The 20,337-nt window shown below is 59.9% G+C and overlaps 1 protein-coding gene across 2 annotated transcripts in view; it reads left to right on the forward strand.

Annotated features, from left to right (window-relative positions):
• TAFA5 (TAFA chemokine like family member 5) overlaps positions 1-20,337 on the forward strand; it is a 236,198-nt gene that overhangs the window by 149,965 nt on the left and 65,896 nt on the right. For both annotated transcript variants that reach the window (XM_079141267.1, XM_079141268.1), the window contains exon 2: positions 8,200-8,349. In XM_079141267.1, the coding sequence (XP_078997393.1) occupies positions 8,200-8,349 (150 nt within the window). The remainder of the gene's footprint in view (positions 1-8,199; positions 8,350-20,337) is intronic.

Genomic DNA, 20,337 nt, shown 5'->3' on the forward strand with positions numbered 1-20,337 from the left:
AGCAGGCAGGGACATGGGTGGCCATCCGGGCTCACAGCAAACCCTCCTGCCATTCTGTCGTGGAGTCCCCCCGCTGTCTGCCAACCTCCGGCAAGGAGCACTTCCCCCTGGGCCTCGTGACCCGAGGCGAGTCTGGGTGGAGGGACACACTTTTTGGTTTGTGTTTCTCCAGGAAAGGGCAAAAGCAGTTTGACTTCCGGGCAGGGCCCTAGGGAGCCATCACCCCACGGGGTGAAGCTCAGGGCCTATGGCCCCCTCTGCTCTTCCAGCCAGTCCTCCTCTGGGCCCTGAACGCATGGGCAGGGACATGGCCTCGTTTCCTGGCATGGCCGGATGCTTTCGAATGAACTCATCCTGGAACCCAGAGAGGGCAGGTGCCTCATGGGCAGGGTGCCAGGCATCCGGTGGGCTTCAGGGCCTGACTTGGGTGGGCCTCTGACAGGGCCAGGGTTTGAGAGCTGGCTTAGAGGTCCACTGGGTCTTGGTGGGCGCAGCCAGGAGTGCAAGGCTCCCTCCGGGACATGCTCAGAGACGGCATAGGCCAGGCCAGGCAGGCGCCCTGTGTCTGGATCTCTAACTGGCAGCCCAGAGGGTGTGGCCACTGCTCGGGACTGAGGGGTGGGAGTGGCGGAGAGGGTCTGGGAGCTTGCCTGCAGACGCTTCCCTTGACAGCCCGTGCCACAGTGTGCTCCTGTGGTCATAGCTGTCACTTGTGCGAACCAGGAGTGCAGGCTGCTCTTGCAGGACCAGACCTTGAGGGCCAACTTGCTGGCTCTCACCCTGTGCCTGGCCCAGGTCCCCTGCTCAGGTACCTTCCCCAGACCTGGAGGCACCTCAGCCTGGGCAGGGGAGTCCAGGGAAACCTCCCTGGGTCTGCAAGTCACACTGGCTAAGACGTCAGTGGCACCAGTACTGGCCCCAAGCTGGGTTCTGGAACCCCGTGCGGCTGGCTGGGCCTCTGTCTTCTGCTCCTCGATTCCTGCACATCCTTCTCTCCTGGCCTGAGCAGGTGCCTCCAAGAAGCCCCAGTGCCTCACAGGGCTGGGATCTGACCAGGGGGAGAGCTCCCGGGGGGTTCTGCCCTCCCCTGGAGCCCCCAGGTCCTCTCCTGCAGGAGCGCTGCACCTGGTTCTGCACCCTTGCCGCAAAGGCCAGGGCTGGGCGTGCTGCCGCACGGGCAGCTGGGATGGGCCACATGCCCAGGGCCAGGTGTTCGGTACCTCTAGAGGAGGCCGCCCTGCAGATCCTGGTCTCTTGCAACTTCATCAGCTCCTCACGCACCTTCACGCAGGGCTGATCCCTCTTCCCCTGTGGCTGTTCCACGGCAGGGTTTGGCTTCACGAGCTACGGTGCTTCCTTAATGAGCTCTGTGATGGAGAATCAGATACCAGGATTTAATAGAAACTCGATTTCATTATCACTCAAATATTGAGACTTTAATACTCCATCAGATCTTAAAGAATATCTTTGCTGTATTTTTAATCCTCGCACGCTGTGTCTATAGGATCAGGGATGAGGCTAAACATCAGCACTTCATCATGAGCCAGGGCCACAGCCGAGCATGCAGGTATCTGTTTTAAAAGTGGTTCTTGCCCTGTGGTGGGAGATGCTGGGGTGTTTGTGTCTGGTCTCAAGGCCACCTCTGGCCAGCAGCACGGTCCCGGCCACCTCTGAGCCCTGGGCACCCCCATTGCGCCCATGGCCTGTGGTCTTGGGGGCGCCCCTGAGCTCCGCATTCATTGGGATGTTTAAAGGTCTATAATAAAACCCCCACCCCACGCCAGCACACGCGTGCACACTGTGGTGACCTTGCGGTAACAGGGAGCAGTGCTTGTGGCCCCCTTCGACGGCCCTGCAGACCCCGATGCCCCTGCAGCTGTCCGAGTGGCCCCCTCCTGCCCATGCCAGCCCCTGGATCCCACGCCGGCCACGCTGCTCCTTGGGTCCTCGTTCTGATCTTGAGGGAACGTGCTGCCCTGGTAACTCTGCAGACAGAGCTGCGCACGTGCTTGTGGTGCCCTGCACAGAGCAGCGCACAGTGGGGACCTTGCACGGGTCCTGGGGCCTAATAAAAACCCCACTGGGGGAAGCCCTACGCAAGGGTGCCAGGGGCAGGGAACCGGCCAGGCAGCCAACCCAGGGCCCAGCCCTGCCTGTGGCCTGGGAGCCGGCTCCCGTCCTGGGACTCGGCAGGTCGAGGTCAGGGTCAAAGCCCGGGGTGAAGGACTGGGCGGGTGTGGAGCAGCCTCATTGTCCAACTGGGGTGATTGTGTTTAGCACATCCCGAGGCAGTGCAGTCACACAGACGTCCCCCTCACGTCCAGGTGACCAGCATGACTGTGGGTTCTTTACCTCACCAGAGCTGCAGACGTTTCCTGCTCTGTCCCTCTGGGTTCGTCCTGGAGTCTGTCTGGAGCGTCTAGAGCCAGGCACAGGTGCTTTGGGGCTGCAGAGAGGCCATGTCTCTTGCTACTGCCTGGTGTCCTGGTGGTCCTCCGGCTGGGTGTGGAACGCAGACAGTGTACGGGCACTGAGGACACCTGGAGGCATGACCTTCATGCCATCTTCCTGCTTCCCGGCAGTGAGTCACTCGCGACCCTGGTTTGAAAACTGTGGGTCTTGCGTGCTCCTCTGCTGCCCAGGATGGAGCCATGCCCCTGGGCACCCCGGCTGGGCTCTCTGCCCTGGCGTCCATCCCCACCTCCAGGGAGAAGCTGGCTGCTTGGTTTTTGATTGGATGTTATGAGAGCATTTGAACAGAGACCTGCTTCCCAAGACCCGTGCCGCCTCGCAGGGCTCTCAGGGAGGACCCTGAACACAGGCGGACAGCCCTGGCCGCACTGGCTTGGGCCCCTGGAGACTCGTGTGCCGCCGACCGCCGGGCCGTGCTGAGGTTGTTTCTCCGGGTGCCTGTCACAGACGGGAGCCTCTGCCTGCCGTGCAGGCGGCAGGTGCCTGAGCCTCCTCACCGCCTCCTCAGGCCCCGGGGCCCCGTGTGCCCTGGACTCACCTGGGAACACCTCTCCTCAAGGGACCCTGAGGGGCCCGGGGGCCTGTCTCTCACTCGGGCCACCTGTCCTGACCCCCTCTGGGTGGTGCTGGCACCGCTGCTGATGCGGGTCCTCGGGCCCCGCTGCCCCTGGCTCCGCCGCCGTGTTTTCGCTGCGACCGGAACACCAGGCTGACATTTATGATTGTTAAATGCCATCCTTTTCTGTCCTGTGCCTGTCAAAGTCGTTTTGAGTCTTCATTCTGTCATCCGTCATATCAGTCATCCTCCCAGATTTGTGTCGGGACCCCACTGGATAATGGCTCCTCCGTGGCCCAGGTGGAGGGCGCTGCGTGGGGTCCAGCCCTGCTCCTGGCTGACCCCCGGTCTCCTCCTCAGGGAGGGACACCCTTTGTTGCAACCTTAGGAGCCCTTGCCGGGCCAGGCCCACCGGAACCCTGTCCAGGGCCACTGCCCTGCCACCCACTGCCCAACCCTGGGAAGGGCTTGGCACCACATGCCATCGAGACATTCTGTGGTCCTTCCAGCAAACAGAGCTGGCACTGAGTGGTGTGGCCTCACCTCTTGACTAGCTGGACTTCTGAGGTGCTGCTGTTCCATTCGGCCTGATGTTCCGGGGCCTGGCCATCTCCCTGGACAGTGCTGCCTCTCAGCAAAAGAGGGACAGCTGGAGTGGCCTGGTGCCCACACACTGAGACTGTCCTTTCCAACACGGCCCCGCAGCCCTGGCCTCGGGGGCATGCCCAAGGCTGCGTGTGACTCTGGGGGTTCCATGTGCAGCTCTCTCTGTGGTTGTGTCCTGCTGGTGTGCTGTGACCTCAGTGAGGAATCTCCTTCAGACGGTGGAAACAGGCCGCACAGGGCAGCCTGGCCATGGGGCGCGGGGATCCCCCCGGCCCTGCTGCCCTTCCCGTGGGAGTGGGGCCCCTCGCCGGGTCCCAGCCTGGTAGGGCCTGCACACCAGCCCTTCCCTGGGGACAGTGGGCCTGGGAGCGGAGTTGTGTCTGTGGGGGTGGCCACGGTCCCTGCATGCTGATGAAGGGCTATGAATGGCGTGGCCCACGCCTGGGCGCCTGGCACCACACGGGCCTCAGCTCCCTGACCAGCCAAGGCTACCTCCTTTTGGCTGCCAGTAAGGGTACACTCCTGGTGGGCTCTTCCAGAGGACACGGCCGCCCTGGCTCAGCAGCAGCCCAGGATGGGGCGTGGCAGAGGTGGAGATGCCTGTGCCCAGAGCCTTTCCTTGGGGGGGACATCCGTCCATCTGACTCTGGGTCATGGATCACTGTGGGTCAGTCTGCCCTGTGGGGGAGCATCTGTCCATCCTACTACTCATGGGCCGTGATGTCACTGGGGGTCACTCTGCCTATGGAGGGGGAAGTTCGTCCATCTGGTCACTCTGCCCTCTGAAGGGGGACGTCGTCCATCTGATGCTGGGGCCATGGGTGTCACTGTGGGTCACTATGCCCTATGGAGGGGTGTCTACCCGTCTGACTCGGGGGCCTGGATCACTGAGGGTCACTCCACTCTATGGGGAGGCATCTGTCCATCTCAGACTGGGGTTGCAGTGTCATTCTGTCCTAGGGGGACATGTGTCCATCTGACACCAGGGGGGGCCATGGTGTTGCCTTGGGTAACTGCTGTACGGGTGTGTCTGCTCTAGGTTGGGGCTGTGGCCTCCTCGGCTCCCACGTGGTCGCCAGCCACAGTGGCCAGTGGTGCCCTGGTGCCTGTGACTGGAAGGTGCCCTGGGTGGCATATCTCTGCCTGACCCTGGCCGTGTGCACCTCGTCTGCACACTGTGGGCTGTGGCCTGCAGCTGGGTTCCTCTGTCACGAGCACTGCACTCAGAGGCAGGACGGCTGCTGCTCCCGAGGCCAGGCCTGGGTGTTCTCCGTGCCTCTGCCTTAGGCCACCCACCCTGCCCTGTCTGGGTGCTTCGCTGTGGCCTCTGCCCCCCAGTGGGGCGCCTTCCCCTCCGAGCCAGGCGCGAGACCCACTGCATGCAGTGCTGTCTTCATGGCCATTAAGGGTCTGAACCCTCGGAGGCTCAGCAAGGCCCCAGGGGTGACAGTGGCTCAGCATTTGTCCCTCCAGTCCTCTTGGGTGAGTCCTCCTCGTCCCAAGGGCAGACCAGCCCAGGCCTGCAGGACAGTCACCATGCAGTAGGCGGGTCCACTGGGGCCAGAGGGTGGTCAGGGCTCCCTGGAGAGGACTCGCTGGGGCAGGCGACCTGGGCGAGGGTGGCCAGGGGCAGCTGGCCCCTTGGAGCTGCCACTCAGCCAGATGCCTGGGAGTCCAGATGCGAGTCCAGTCCCAGGCCAAGGTGGAAGCTCCCGTTTTTCCAAGACGTTTGGATTCTGGTCTGTTACTGGTTGATAGGTACACATGCTGACTCAGGGCCTGAAGTGGCCCCTTGGTGGCCTTGATCCAGAAGGACTGGTATCCTGTAGGCAGAGACAGACCCCTGCAGAAGGCCTGCGATGATGGACAGCCTGGCAGTAGCACAGCAGCTGAAAGGCACCGAGGAGGGTGGGAAGCGCTGGGGTGTCTCGTAGGACGTGGCCTCTGCTTTCAGGCTGATCGCGGGAATTGCAGGGTCTGTGGCACTGTGGGGCAAGGAAACCCGCATCCTGTCCTGGTACCTCCCCAGGACACGTGGCAGTGTGGGCCCAGGGCAGAGAAGCCTGGGGAGGGGACCACCTGTTCCAGAGGCCACCCCCAGTGACACAGCTCCTGAGGGATGAGGGCACAAGTTGACGGCCGTTGGCTAAGGGCCACCCTGGAATCCCTGCAGAGGGGGAGACAGGATTTGTAGGGCCATTGACCTGCACAGGGGACTGATGCGGGTGACTTGCCGGCCACGGATGCACAGGCCCAGGGGCAGGTGGCGTGCAGTTAGTGCCAGGCCCAGGCAGGGGCCAGGGTCTCCTCAGCTTGGTGCTTTCCCCAGGCCTGCACCCAAGCCTTGGTTGGGCCAGTCACCACGAGTGGACAGCTCCAGAGAGCCGCCCAGACCGGGCTCTGTCTGAGGAGGCATCTGGCCACTGTGAGGGCCTGGGGTCAAGGTGGCAGGAGGAGAAGGGTGGCCCTGAGCCAACCTGCAGGGCTTAAACGAGCAGCCGGGTGTGGAGCCCAGGGGCTGCCGTCTGCAGAGCGCAGTGGTGGGCGCAGGGGTAAGTCACCTCCGTGGTGTGTGTTGCGTCCAGTCTGCTTGGACGCCTGTTCACCCGCAGGCCCGTGGAGGGTGCTAACTTCTGGCCTGGGGAGTGTCCTATGTCCTGGGAGTGTCTGATGGTCCCACTTCCCCTCCAGCATTCCGTCTTCTGGCTGATTGACGTGTTTGCTTGTTTGTTTTGTCTGCTTTTTAAAGCAGGGTGTAATCTCGTGACTAATTTGCTAGTGTGAGTGAGAATCCGCAGCCCGCGGGGAGGGGTGTGATGGGGCAGGAGTTTCGCTGTCACGGCCGAATCAGCCATGCAGCGCGGGTGGCTCACAGTCCTGGGGGTCTCCTGGAAGAGTGCGTTCCTCCCAGCCACGCGAGCCTTGTGTGCCAGCCAGGTGTGTGGTCAGCGCCCTGCCTGGGCTCCAGGCAGCTGCACCTGGCTACCTCGGACAGCTCCCCTGACCCCTGGCCTGCACTGTGGGCAGATCGGGCTGGCTGGCATGTCTGGCATAACCCTGCAGATGCCCTGTGCCTCCTGGTCACAACCAGGCTTGGACACTGCTCGGGGTCCAGGGTGCCCTGAGCAGGGTTGAGCAGGGTTGGGCTGTTGGAGCCCTGCCCATTACAGCCCACTGGCATGCCTGATGCTGGCTCTGTCCCAGGCCTGGGGCTGGGCAGGGGACCCTGGGGGGACAGGTGACAGCAAGGCCTCTGCGTGACGGCAGCAGCGGATCTGTGTGGTGAGGCTGGCTTCCCAGGCCACAGACACAGAGAGCGGGGGGGCCACTGCTGTCTGTCCTCTCGTCTTGCCCGCCTCTCCCCTCCCTCCTGGGGTCAGCGCCACATCATTCCATTGCTCTCAGCCTCAGCATGTGCTCCTGCCTCCTGGCCAGCCCTGCTGGTGTGGCACTCTCCCTGAGGGAAGAGGCTGTGTGCCTGGCTCTGTGGAGGGCAGTGGGCAGCAGGACTCACCACGTGCCGATGGGCGACATGGTGAGCACAGGGCGTGGGCCCTGGTGAGGGCCATGGAGCTCCGGGGGCAGGTGCCCCTGGGCGTGGGCTGCCTGGTCCTCCCAGGCCGTGGGGGTGGCCAGCTTCCCTTTGGTCCACCCTCCTTCTCCTAAGACACCTGGCCTCAGCCCTCCGAGAGATGCGCGTCCTCCTGGGGCTCAGGGGATAAGTGCAGAGTGCAGAAAGTGTGGCAGCGACCAAGCCGGTGCCTTCGCAAGGAACCTGGCGCTGGTCTGGACCTGAGACGGCTCAGGGCCACGCCGGCCTGGATGTGCGGGAGTCCCTGCGGGTGCCTGCCTGGGTGTCAGCCTGGTGTGCACCTGTGTGGTCTGCTCCGCACCGCCTGCCGGGGCCTGGTGCGTTGCGTCCTGCCTGCGCAGAGCTGTGTGTCTGTACACGTGACGTGTGAGCGTGCGCGTGGACGTCCAAGGCCTTCGGGAAGGCAGCAGGGACCTCCTGGCACAGATGGCACAGACCGCCCTCCCGTCTGCACCCAGGTGGGGGCCGTGTGGCCACACACAGCCTCTAGCACACGTGAGAGGGTCTGGCCTGCTTTCTGACCCTAAGACGTCATGTCCTGAGGGTGGCATGCTGGCACCCAGGGACAGAGATGGAGGGGCTGGGCCTGGTTTCAGGACCCTCCTCTCTGTGGTCGGAGTCCTTTTTGTCAAATGGCTGGATGTGTGGTGGGGTGGGGAGGCAGTTGCTTCCTCCTGACTTGGCCCTTTCATTTCCGGTGTGGCTGAGTTTAATTTCCTGTCTGCTGTGGCTGGGCTGCCTGAAAACCAGGGCTCACCCAGAGCGCAGGCCCCTGTGTGGGCAGACCTGAATGTGATAATGCTCTCCAGGCATCCTTTGCAGTAGTTTTAAAATGTCCCCTCGGAGCCAGACCTCCCTGCCTGGTGCCTGCAGCCAGCCACGGTGGGGCTTCTCTGCAAGTGGGCCCTGGGTCGGCTGGTCTGGGAGCGTCCAGGCTGTGGTCATTCGCCTTACAACTACTTCTCTCTTGCAGGTCAGCTGGCCGCAGGCACCTGTGAGATCGTGACTCTGGACCGGGACAGCAGCCAGCCACGGAGGACGATTGCCCGGCAGACGGCTCGCTGTGCGTGTAGAAAGGGGCAGATCGCAGGCACCACGCGAGCTCGGCCCGCCTGTGTGGATGGTAAGAGCCCCGCCAGGCAGCACCTCGGGGTGCTGAGCGCAGCCTCGCCCAGGGCTGCCCCGGGAGCTGGGCTCTGCCCTGATGGAGCCTTCTCTCGGGCACGCTCCCTGGGGTCAGACGCTGGCTGGACAGTCCTGTCCTGGGGCCTGCACGTTGAGCTTGATGGCACTGTGGCCACTCACCCTGTGCTTCCTGAGGTGCTACGAGTGGCAGGGGCCAAGTCTCTGGGCCCTTGGTGGTGCTGCAGGCAGAGGGGAGGACAGCAGAGGTGGTCCATGCGGCCTGGGTCTGTGAGCAAGTGGCACAGTCTGCTGGGCGCCCACCACATCTGCACACAAGAAGCTGTGACTGAGGCCGCCGGTGAGGACAGGGGTCCCCGCCTCTGCTTCTGGCTGGGATCCAGCTCCGTGAGCCCTGGACTTGGTAGAGCAGCAGGGTCCCTCTCAGTGGACTCTGAGGATGGTGTGTGGGCTCTGCAGTCCAGGGCGGTGGCCTCCTGAGGCACCCCTGCAGTTCGGCTGCCTGTGAGATGTGCCCGTTCCCATCCTTGCTGAACTGATGTTTCGTGGGGGCACTGGGAAGGGAGGGGCCCAGTGAGAACTGTCTCTGCAGACAGAACCACAGCTGGCCTGTGAGGGCGGAGGATCCGTGTGAGGAGGATCTGGTGTCTTGGGTATCTGTCCACTGGTAGAGGAGGTTGCTGTGGGTCACTGTGGGAGAACTTGATCTTGGCCAACAGGCCCTGTGGTTCAGCATGAGATCTGGGAGCCCGACCCCAGACCTCTCCTGGGCCACAGAGGGGTCAGAAGGTGTTGGGGGCAGTTGTCGACACCTGGTGGGTCAGGACGAGGGTGTGTAGAAGCCAGGCACCAGAGCCAGGTCAGAGCCCGCCAGGCTTACCTCTTGTGGGGTGGGTGTGGCCTGGCCAGCATAGCTGAGTGTCAGTCCAGGGAGCCTTGGGTGAATGACTCCACCCTGGAGCAATGAGGGGCCTTGGTTCCAGGCACAGAAGCCTGACCATGGCCCAGAAAAGGGTCAGAGGAGGACCTGGGGATGGGAGGACAGAGTTCCCTGTGGGGCTGGCTATAAGGCCACCTCAGGGAGTGGACAGAAGCCAGGAGCCCCAGGTGATGGGCGTGGACTTGGGCTGCCAGATTCCTAGGAGCCAGGGGCTGGGGCTGGGATCCAGCTGGGTGTGCGGCTGGAGGCCAGCAGGAGGCCCCGTCTGAGCCAGGACAGGGCAGATGGGGTGGGCCTGGCTCTCCTGCTGCAGCAGAGTGGGACTGTCAGGGTCTAAGGTAGACCCTGGGCAGCCTCGTGCTGTCGGATCCTGCTGTGAAGGGGCCCAGGTTATGGGGTCCCAGGTAGGTCAGGGAGCTGATTTGAAGCCTGCCTTTCTGGTCTGGGTCGGGCCTCTCTTCCCCCACAGCCTGTGCACAGGCTCTGCCCTTGGGTTCAAATTTTGCTACTTCTTCCTGGAAGCCGAGGCTCACACCTCACCTGTGTGCTGGTTTGTGGTTGTGTCCGTGCACTGCAGCTTATGAAGGAGAAAGGAGGGCTCCGTAGGGTGGCAGGGCTTCCTTGGGAATCAGATGTCATCCCACCATGGGAAAGTATTGCAGCAAGCCAAGCCGAGTCCACTGTGACCATCTGCTTCCCCAGTGAGGAAGGGCCCTCCAGGAAGGGACCAGCAGAGCCCATGAGCAGGAGGCTGGGGATGGGTCTGCCTGGATCCCAAGCACTCCTCCGCTGTCACTCATAGGATGTCCTGGGACTCTCCAGAGACTTGGCCATGTTGTGGGTCTGCCCTGGACTGAGGCAGGGAGTCCAGTCCCACTGGACACCTGTCAGAAGTGAGGACAGGATGAGGCCTTGGGCTCCTGGCTAGAGGAGTAGATCCAGCCAGGTTTCAGCCCATACTCTTCCTGGTCTTTGATACCCAGTGCAGCTTCTGAGCTGAGGGGTCTGCAGTACCCTCACCTGGAGACCCCAGAAGTCCCAGGAAGAGGCATCCTATGGGGCTCACTGGGCTTGCTGACCTCTCTCAATGCCATCCCTGGACCCCCATGGCCACCCACATTTTTGCTGCCAGCCCAGCAGGGCATTGGGGTGTGTGGTGGTCACTATGGGGGCAAGGTTGAGCCTATCGGCCACTGGTGGAGTGACCTGGTCAGAGGCTTGGCCACTGGAGCGGGGCACTGGCCTCTCTGAAAACTCTGCTAGTTCACATCCACACCAGATGTCCCAGTAAGCAACCTGGTGGGCAGTTACTTGGATTCTGGCATTCCGCTGGCCCAGCCTAATTCCCAAAGGAGCCGCCATCTTGCTGGCAGTGAGCTGAGTGGATTTTCGCTGTGTCCCACACTCTCTGGCTTTGAAACTGGAGCCAGTGCATGCGTGGTGGTGAAGAGGCCTTCTTGGTTGACATTGATTGATTCTTCCAGGGATGAAGCGAGAGAGGCAGCATGGAGCTCACAGCTCGGTTCTTCCCCTTCTCTCATTACCTCTGTGTGCCTGTGGGGAGATTGGGGGTCAGGATTGATTACTAATTGAATCTGGATCTGCTCATCTGAAACCATGTCCATGTCCCTCTCCACAGGAGCCTCCTAGTGCCTCAGGAGCCGGGTCCCAGAGACCCAAATTAAACCCTCACCACTTTCCAAGGGAGGCCAAACAAATGAGTTAGCTCGCGTTTTCTGCACAGTGGGCATTTGCCACCTGATTTAATTTTTGCTGTTCCATTTCCTTGCTCTATGTGCATGATCAGTGTCCTCCCGTGTACTTGTGTCTGCTGAAGGAAACTTGTGTTGCAGTGGGTCTGGTGGAGCTGGGGTGGTTCGTGCTGACCCGACACGTCCTGTGAATATTGGAGCAAGGACTGCTGGGCAGAGCTGCCTCTCTGCACTTGTCTGTTTTCTCTCCATTAGCTTCTCAGCTGTTCATAAACTTGCCCATTCAGACAAGGTGCATGTTTGTAGGAGCAGGGACTGTGTGGGAGGTTGACTCCCAAAATGTCCAATCTGTGGGGTGCTGGGTGCTGGAATTCGGCCACTTGCTGCCTGACCTTGCAGAGATGCATCCCTGGGGAGCATTTGAGCGGGTGTTGAGGGGAGAAGAGGAGCTCGCCAGAAGACCTCCTCTCTGTGAAAGAAGGGGACAGAAAATGAGAAGGGACCTCCCGGGCTTCGGCCTCCCTTGCCTAGTCTATGAGTGGAAGTGCTTCTGGGTGAACCAGTCCCCGGCACTGTGACCCTGTGCACCTGCATGAGAATTGCTCCAACTTACAGAGCTGTCAGGGAAAGGGACGTGAGAGCAAACTGGTCCCTGCTGCAGGGCTTCCCAGCCTCTCTAACATCAGCGAACAAATCCTCACCCGAGGGCTGCCTTCTCTCCAGGGCACCACGGCAGGCTGGGCGGGGCTGCCTTTGCTGAGCGCACTGCCTCTGTCATGCTCGGGGTCCTCTTTCCCATCACGGAAGCACGTGTGGTCCTGGGCTGTCCCGTGAACGGTGCAGAGGCTCTTGCTGGCGCTGGCAGGTCACGTGGTGCCCGCGCGCCCTCTCGCTGAAGCAGTGCCTGTTCCCAGAGGAGCCCCCTCCCGTGAGCCAAGCTCTCATGACAATCCTTTGGGAGAAATCAGGATGGCAACCTGGCACTAGATGGGGCAGAGGAAGCAGAGACGGTGGGTTTTGAAGCAGTACTGCCCAGGGTTGTGGAGGGTCACCAAAGGAAGCAGCCATGAACTTTAGCACGGGGCTCAGGCAGTCTTCCTGGGAGCCCTGTGGACAGAGGGCACGCTGCTGTTGGGGGGCCTTGCACAGACCTGTCGTGAGGGCTGCAGCTGCTCCGAGGGTGTGGGTATAGCAGGTGCTAGGAAGTTAGAGCTCCCTTCCTGCATGGCCAGCAGGTACTCCACTCAGAACCCTCTTGGAAGACCCTGCAGGACCTTCCTGGCTGACATGATTGACCCGTGTCACCTGCCTAGATGGTTGTGCATGTCTGTACTTTCAGGTTGGAACCTGTAACAGACTTTGCTCTCCTGGTCAACTGGGAGGCACAGCAGTCCAGAGTTCAAGTCCAGAGCCACAGATTCAGCCTCTGCTCTCCAGCCAGCGCCATAGGCAGAGCCCTGTCTGCCCTGCAGGTGGGAGAACAGCTTTGCCTCCTCCAGTTCTCAGGGGGCGAGACAAAGCACACTATGCAGAAGCCCTTCCTAAACTGGCCCTTGCCATACCCAACCTGGCAACTATCATGTTCTGCCAGAGACCCAGGTCCTGGCAACAGCTGGGATGCATGCTTCAGCCCTGGCTATGGGGGATGCTGGGGATGAGGCAGCAATAGTTTTGGGCTGTTGTTATGTAGGTAGCTGCTGCAGTTCTGGGTGAGCTTGGGGTCCCCTTGTCAGGGAAGAAGTCGATCCTGAAGTGGATGTAGGAATGCAGAGTACAGAAATAAACCTTGGCTTACACAGGAAGCTGGCTCTCCACCAGCTCGCCAAAGATGATTCAGAGAGGAAGAAGTAGTCTTTTCAACCACTGGCAGCAGGGCAGCCGAAGGCCCACACACAGAGGAACACAGCCGGACCCCAACTCACCCTGTGTGCAAAGTTCCCTCAGAATGGACCAGGGCCGAGATGTCAAGGGTCAAATCTGCAAAACGTCTAGGAAAAACAGACACAAAGGGTGAATCTTCACAACCTCAGGCCCAGCCAAAGATTCTCAGATGTGACATCCAAACAACAGCAGTAAGAAGAGGCGGGTAAGCTGGAGTTCATCGGTTGACATCTTCTGTGCCTCAAGTTAAACCAGGAGGTCAGGAAAACCCACAGAGTGGGAGGAAACGGCCCGGTGGCACCTGGATGGCTTTTGTGGAGTTGTGGTTGGCGCAGGGGTGCTGGTCCCCTGCACTCCAGGGTATGTACCCAGAGAAAAGGGAACGCAAGTCCACCTGAAAGCGTGAACACAGACATTCATAGCTGCATTAACCGTGGTCGCTGGAGGGCAGAAATCACCCAAGTGCCACCAGCACACAGGTGGATAACAGAAGGTGGCCGTCCACCAACAGGCGCTACCCAGCCCTGCTGCACTGTGGGTGCACCTTGGCAAGAGGGTGCTGAGTGAAAGGAGCCAGACCCCGGGCCACACGTGATTCCCCAGACGCGAGATGCTGAAACTGGCCATTCCAGAGAAAAGGTGGATGGGAGGCTGTCTGCTGGGGTGGTGGTGGCAGGTGAGAGGCAGGCGCTGCAGGGTCTTGCGTGTGGCTGATGAAGAGGTACTGAAGCCAACCTGTTAGCGATCAGCTTCATCAGTGGTCACCCAGGGCCATTGCGGGGCAGGCCCAGGAGAGGTGGAAAGGTCCTGTGAGCCACGCACAATGGTGGCATTTTGGAGAAGGTGGGCCAGGTTGCTGACAGTCTCAGTGCATGACTACGTGGTCCTCTGTCAGTAGTGGTTGTGGCCTTGACCAGGCCCTGGGTCTGGATGCCCTTGGGCTCTCCCTCTGCAGCACATGGTGCCCCTGGTGCCAGTGTGAGCAGACGAGGGGCCCTGGCCTTGGCAGGGGTGGCCAGCAGCCACGCTCCCACGTCACAGTCAGTTTGCGCATTCTGTGCCACCGAAGCCTTTCTGCTCCTGGAAGTGCGCCTGGAGGGGCGGTGTGCTATACACTCCTGGAGGCTGGAGCCGTGCCTGGGGCTGTTGGCGCCTCTGCCTTCCAAGCACATCCGTCATTTCTGCAATTGCCCGGATCCAGATGGAGCTGGAAACACTCCGTGCATCTCGCGCCTCAGCTGTGAGCAGCTAGGCAGGAAGGTGCCGGCACGTATGGAGAACCCCAGTTCCACAGGAAGCAAGGTCACGTCACCCCCCAAGAAGCCCACCTCGCAGGTTAGGCAGGGCGGCAGCTGCTAGCACCAGCCCAGCATGAGGGTGTCTCTGGACGGCTCTATGGAGGAGCCTGTCGGCGCACCCAGAGCTGGCTGTGGCCACAGGGGTTGACAGGCCCTTTGCTTCCTCAGAGTTCACCTTGACTGGAGAAGGGGGTTGACATCTTCCTCGGACCCTCCTAGATCCTGCTAGAAAACCGCAGGCAGCATTCCGGTGGCTACTCGACATTCAGTTGGAGTTGAGAGGGTCAGCCCCAGGCTGCTGTCTCTCAGGACCTGGGCTCCCTGGGCCCACCCCACTCGAAGCCCCTGGACCTGGCTCTAGAGACTGTGAGTCGGGGTGAAGGGGGAGACCCAGCATCCTGCGGGCAGCCCTGCCCGTGTCTCCAGATGGCAGCGGGGCTGGTGGGCAATCGCCCGCTCTTGGTGCCGAGGGAAGCAGGGTGGGGACAAACACAGTGGAGCAAACACAGGGCTTGGTCCTCACGTGGCCATCACGTCAGGGCCTGGGACCTTGGAGGACAGGATGGGCGATCTCCTCGTGCAGGCCCCTTCCTTCCATGAGTGAGGTGCCCTCCCAGGGACCGGGGAACACTGGGTCCCTGTGCTGCCACCTCTGTGCTGACGCAGAGGCCTCCCAAAGGAGGATATTGCCCCGGCCTGGGGGACTTACGCAGCCGTTTGCCCTCCTGGGGCCCCAGGGAAGATGGCCTCCCTTCACCTCTCAGTGCCTTCAGCACAACCTGGCCAGGTCTGCTGCTCCCAGCCAGGCTCAGCTGCTCTGCTCTGGAAAAGCCGCCCTCCCTCAGCCCCGCGTGGGGAGCGGGTCTGCTCTCCAGGGGAGCGGCTTGCAGGGCCCTCATGGGGCCACAGGCCCTGCTCCCTGAGGTCGTGTGAATCAAGGACGGGGAGACCTGGGTCCTGGGCTGGGTGCCCCCGGCTGCCCCTCATGCCCTGACCCCGCCTCCGGCCCGAGGACTCCAACAGACTGGGATGGGGTCTTATGAGTGTGGGAATTCTGCCACTGGGGTGGGTGGGATTGTTGGTGTGACACTAGTAACTACCTGGTGCGGAAGAAAGGAAGTGGGCAGCGTTGGAGGCGTTTCAGTGTCAGGGTGACCTTGCTCTGAGCTCACGGCAGGCCAGACGCTGCCCGATGCGGCCACAGCAACACCATCTTCTCCCCGCAGCAGGGCAGCAGCATGAACAGGATTTGTGTGGGGCCAGCCCCTGGGACTTCAGGCCCAGGCCCAGCCAGGCAGAGTGTGAGGACTTACCTGTGGCTGGACAGGTAGCACTGCAGCGCAGGACAGTGCCAGAGGGCTGGGCATGGTGGCCAGGGCGGGCTGGTTCCACCTATTGTCACCCCAGGTTCCCTGGCTGCTTTAGGAGCAGGTGTGAGTGAGTGACCACACCAGGCCTGCACCGACCTATCCCTCCGCTGCTCCCTGAGGTCAGGCGGCCCCTGCAGAGCAGCAGGACACAGTGGCCGGAGGTCTCCCTGCTCTTCTGTGTTTCTTGTCAGAGAGGAGGGTGCTAGTCTATTTCTGCCTGAGTCTCTTTTGTACTGGCCCCCGGCCCCCACCAACCTCAGGAGTCAGCCCATACGGGTGCGGCCCTCCTGCTGGCTGCTGGCTTTGCTCTGGGATTAGCTTCTGGCCCGGGGCCTTTGGGGGACCATTGCAGAAGAGGGCAGTTTGGTGCAGCTGTGTGGCCTCGACAGAGCCCCTGCCTCTCGGAGCCGTGGTGAAGCAGTGGCGTGGTGTGCAGCCACGCACCTGCCATATCCTGGTGTTCCCCATCTGGAGCTGCTGGACACGCCTTTGGCCCGCCAGAGCCCTTGTGGTAGCTGCTGAGAGCCACGTGCTGGCCAGTATCCCTGAGCTAAGTGGTAAACACAGCCCATATTAAAAATCATTTATATGGACTCTCCTGTAAATAAATTACTAAAAGAAAGGTGCCCTCAACACACCAGGAGGAAGGAAGAGCAGAGTGACCTCAAAGGAGCAAAAGAGGAAAACGACCCAGAGCAGGATGGGAGTCAGTGGAGTCGAGCAGAGAGAGAGAACGGAAGTCGCCTGCTCGGGGTAGTTGTTTCAGAGACAAGGTGAGTGGCAGCCCTTGACCCGGATGAACGCCGGGGCGGGAGGGAGAGGAAGACCGCCCTGTGATGAAATCAGAAATGGGAGGAGCATGGCCGCCCACTCACAGTCAGAGGACTCAGGAAAACTGTCGGCAACTGCAGGCCAACCCGTCAGACGACGCAGAGGAGGTGGACTCATTCCTGGAGAGAAACAAACCTCCAAAACTGACTCAAGAGGAAATGGAAGCGGTGGAGCGAGAGGAGGCAGAATCTCTCCAGTAGCCAGAGCTCCCCAAGGACCAGATGGCTGCTCCGGCGGATCAGACTCAATATTTAAGGAATCGACACCAATCCTCCTCAGGCTCTTCCAAAAACTGGGAGACAGGGCTCTCATGACAAGACTGGCACTACCCCAAGCCCAGGAGCATCGGCAAGCATGTCATGAGAGAACTGCAGACCCTCTGCACAGAGACACATGCTGACCAAACAGCAAGTCACATCCAGTGGAGAACATGCTGGGGACACACCCCAGGGCCTCCTGGAATTCATCGGAAGGATGCAAGCTTGGTCCAGCATGAAGCCATCAGTGTGACACACACTGCTAACGAAACCCAAAATAGCTCAGTGGTAGAACTCAAATAGTAAGTGTGAGTCCCTGAGTTCCATCCCCAGCTCTGCAAAGCAAAACAAAAATAAATAAAACACTAAAAGAAAATAAAAATTGGGTACTTTGAGTACATGATCATACAATCGTGCACAATCGTGTTTGACACCCTCCAGCAGCCCCTCCTGGTGAAAGCTCTCCACCACCTAGGATCAAGAGGACGTCCATCATGTGACTGAGAACATCCACAAACACCGCAGCTAGCACCATGTGCAGTGATGGAAAATTGGATGTGGTGGCCCTGGGATCAGGAGCAAGGCAGGATGCTCTAGGTCAGTCACCTTTCCGTCACCATGACCAAAATACCTGATAGAACCCATAGGGAGAGTTTATTTTGGCTCAGAGCTTCAGAGGTTCAGTCCATGGTCTGCCATCTTCACTGCTCTGGACCTGAGGTGAGGCAGGACATCATGGTGGAAGGGCATGGTGGAGGAAGCTGCTCAGCTCATGGCAGCAAGGAAGCAGGGAGAGCTTGAGGGCAAGGAGCCAGGGTAAGATAACCCCAGGGGAATGCCCCCAGCGACCTACTTCCTCCAGCTGCCCACCTGCCTGGTTACCACCCACAGTCTTCGTCTGATTAGGATTAATGTGCTGATGAGGTCACGGCTCCCAGACCCCAGCATTTCTCCTCTGAACACTTGTACATCATCTCACACAGCAGCTGTTGGGGGGCAACCCCCACCATAGCATCCTCTCTCACCACTTTTATCCTGCAGGTTCTCTCCAGGGCATGAAAAGAAATGAGAGTCTTCTCAACTGGAATAGAAGAAGTAAAGCTGTCTCTTCACGGAAGATGTGATTTTTGCAAAAGAAATCTTAAGGAACACCCCACCCACCCCGAGCCTTCAAGGCTAATGAGCACGTTTAGCAAGTTCCAGGATCTGAGGTTAATACCCGAAAGCCAGGCACATTCCCTACAGTGGTCGCAGACAATGGTGTTTAGAAGACGTCATTTAGAAATCCCATTTATGACAGCATCAAAAAACAGTAAACACTGGGCAATAAATTCAACAGAAGAAGGGGAGCCTTGCACTCTGACCTCTGGGGAGCAGAGCCGAGGCTGAGGCTCGCCCAGCTCAGGCCAGTGCGTCAGCCTCCCTGTTGTGTGTGTTTTGTCCAGTTTCACGGTACACTTCATCCCTGGGGGTCCCCTCTCCCCAGCTAGCCCTGGAGCCTGACCCAGTGGGGAGGGTCCCCTTCCCCAGCACTCCAGCATGGAGCCCATCCTGGGCATGGCAGCTGCTCCGGACCCTTTGGGGGGGGTTCTGGCTCCTCAGGATGTCGGGATGGAGCAGGCTTGTGGGGAGACGTGATGGTGAGCAGAGCTGTCAGACCTGCAGGTCCAGTTGGGTCACAGCAGGAAGGACGGGGTGGCCCTGCTCTCGCCTCTGAGTGACGCCTCTTGGGTCCTTGATGACACTGGACGTGTCCAGTGCACTCTGTGCTCATAACGCCCTCATCATTGCATCTTCACCAGCATCTGGGAATAATCAGCATTTACAAGAAGAAATAGCTTTAAAAAATATTTAAGGAAATTCCCTCCAGAAACTGAGAACTGATGGGTCTGGGGGTGGTGGCAGCCTGCGTGTCCCCTCGAGGCCCTCCATGGGGAGCTCGCCCCGCCCTCAGGGTGGGGTGTGCAGGGCCTGCCAGATGCTGCAGAGCTGCAAGCTGAGGCTGTTCTGTTCCGCTGCGTCACTCGGGACCCACAGCACCCAGCATAGAGACGGATTCTCTTTCTTGCTGAGCTTAGACAGATGGCCAAGGCCTTGTTGCCATGGGGGCATGCTGCCAGGATGCCCTGCTTCTCTGGGTGGAGCTGAAGTGTGGATGACGTCCCCTCCCCAGAGCACAGCCACCTGACTTGGGGGGACAGAGCTTGGCAAACAGTCAATGATGCCCAGCAGCTAAGAGGCACTGCCCCACCCCAGCTTCCTACTGGCGGCTGTAAATGGACCTCCCTTTATGTTTTTGCAGATTTCTGCTAAGGAAGACACTGCTGTTCCCTTGGAGGTGATCAAGGCTACAAGCCTGGAAACTGAGCCACCCCAGGGTGGCACTTCCCAAGCTCACAGCTAGAAGGTGGGGTTCCAGGGTCCAAGTGCCATAGAGCAAACCATGGTCCCTTCCTGGAGATGACCCCACAGCTCCAGGCTGGCCCAGACCCAATGCACTGGTGTACAGTGAGAGAGGATGGGGTGTGCATCCTCGGGGTGGCCTCTGAGGCTGAGTCCAGAACATGCAGGGAAACTGGACTCTGCAGGTCCACCCCCTTAGCAGATCCAGATTCCTTCTCTTTGGGGGCATCTGAATGAGACAGTGGTGTGGGTGGTGAGGGGCTCCAGATCAAGGATCCTTCCTGAAGGAGGCAGCAACCCTGTCCTGGCTGTGGGTGGTCCTTGCTCTCTTGCTGTGCAGTAACCATGGGGCTGGGGCTGGGGCTGGGGCTGGGGCTGAGCCGGGGCCTGGGAAGGCACCCCTCCCTGGCCTGTGTGTCCAGAGGCCTTGTTGTGTGACTGCTGAGGGCTGGGACTGCCCGCCACAGCCTGTCTTCCTCCACCTTCCTCTGGTAGGCCCTCCTTTTCTTTGATAAGAAATCCTCATGCTCTCTTTGATATTATGAGATTTCAGACAAAATTAGGTAGCATGATGAAAAACAAATCAAAGCCAGGGAAACTTTAGAAGAAGCAGTTTTATTTTTATCTTTGAGGCTGCTTTATAATATAACATAGGTTCTGTGGGGAATGGCCCTGACCCCTCATTTTTCCTTCTCTGTTCCCTTTTGGGGTCACCTGGCCTTGTCTTCTTCCTCTTGCTCCTGGATTCCAGGGCCCTTTCTGGGGTAGGGAATTCTCTCAGTGTTGTTCCCTCTGTAGGTCAGCTCTGTATTGCTTTGACCAAAATTCCCGACAAGAACAACTTGAAGGAGGAACAGTTTATTATGTGATTCAGTCTTAAAGGTTCAGCTCACTGTTGGCTTACTCCATTGCTGTGGTTTCGGAGTGAGACAGAACATCATGGCAGAAGAGCCTGGCAGAGGAAAGCTCCTCAGCTCACGACAGCTAGGAAGCAGAGAGAGAGGCAGAGACAGAGACAGAGAGCCTGAGGAGCCAAGGTCAAAATACATAGCCCCCAAGACGTGCCCCCAGTGACTTACCTCCTCCAGCCATACACCACCCGCCTACCACTACCACCCAGTCATAAGTTCAAATGATCAGACCATCAAATAGATTAATCCAGTGATGAGGTTATGGCTCTCATGTCCAGACCATAGTATTCTGCCACTGGCCCCAAAAGTTCATACTCATCTCAAAATGCAAAATGCATTTATTACATCCCCCAGAGTCCCCAGAA

This window comes from Sciurus vulgaris (assembly GCF_902686455.1).
Source record: "Sciurus vulgaris genome assembly, chromosome: 5".
Lineage (NCBI taxonomy): Eukaryota > Metazoa > Chordata > Mammalia > Rodentia > Sciuridae > Sciurus > Sciurus vulgaris.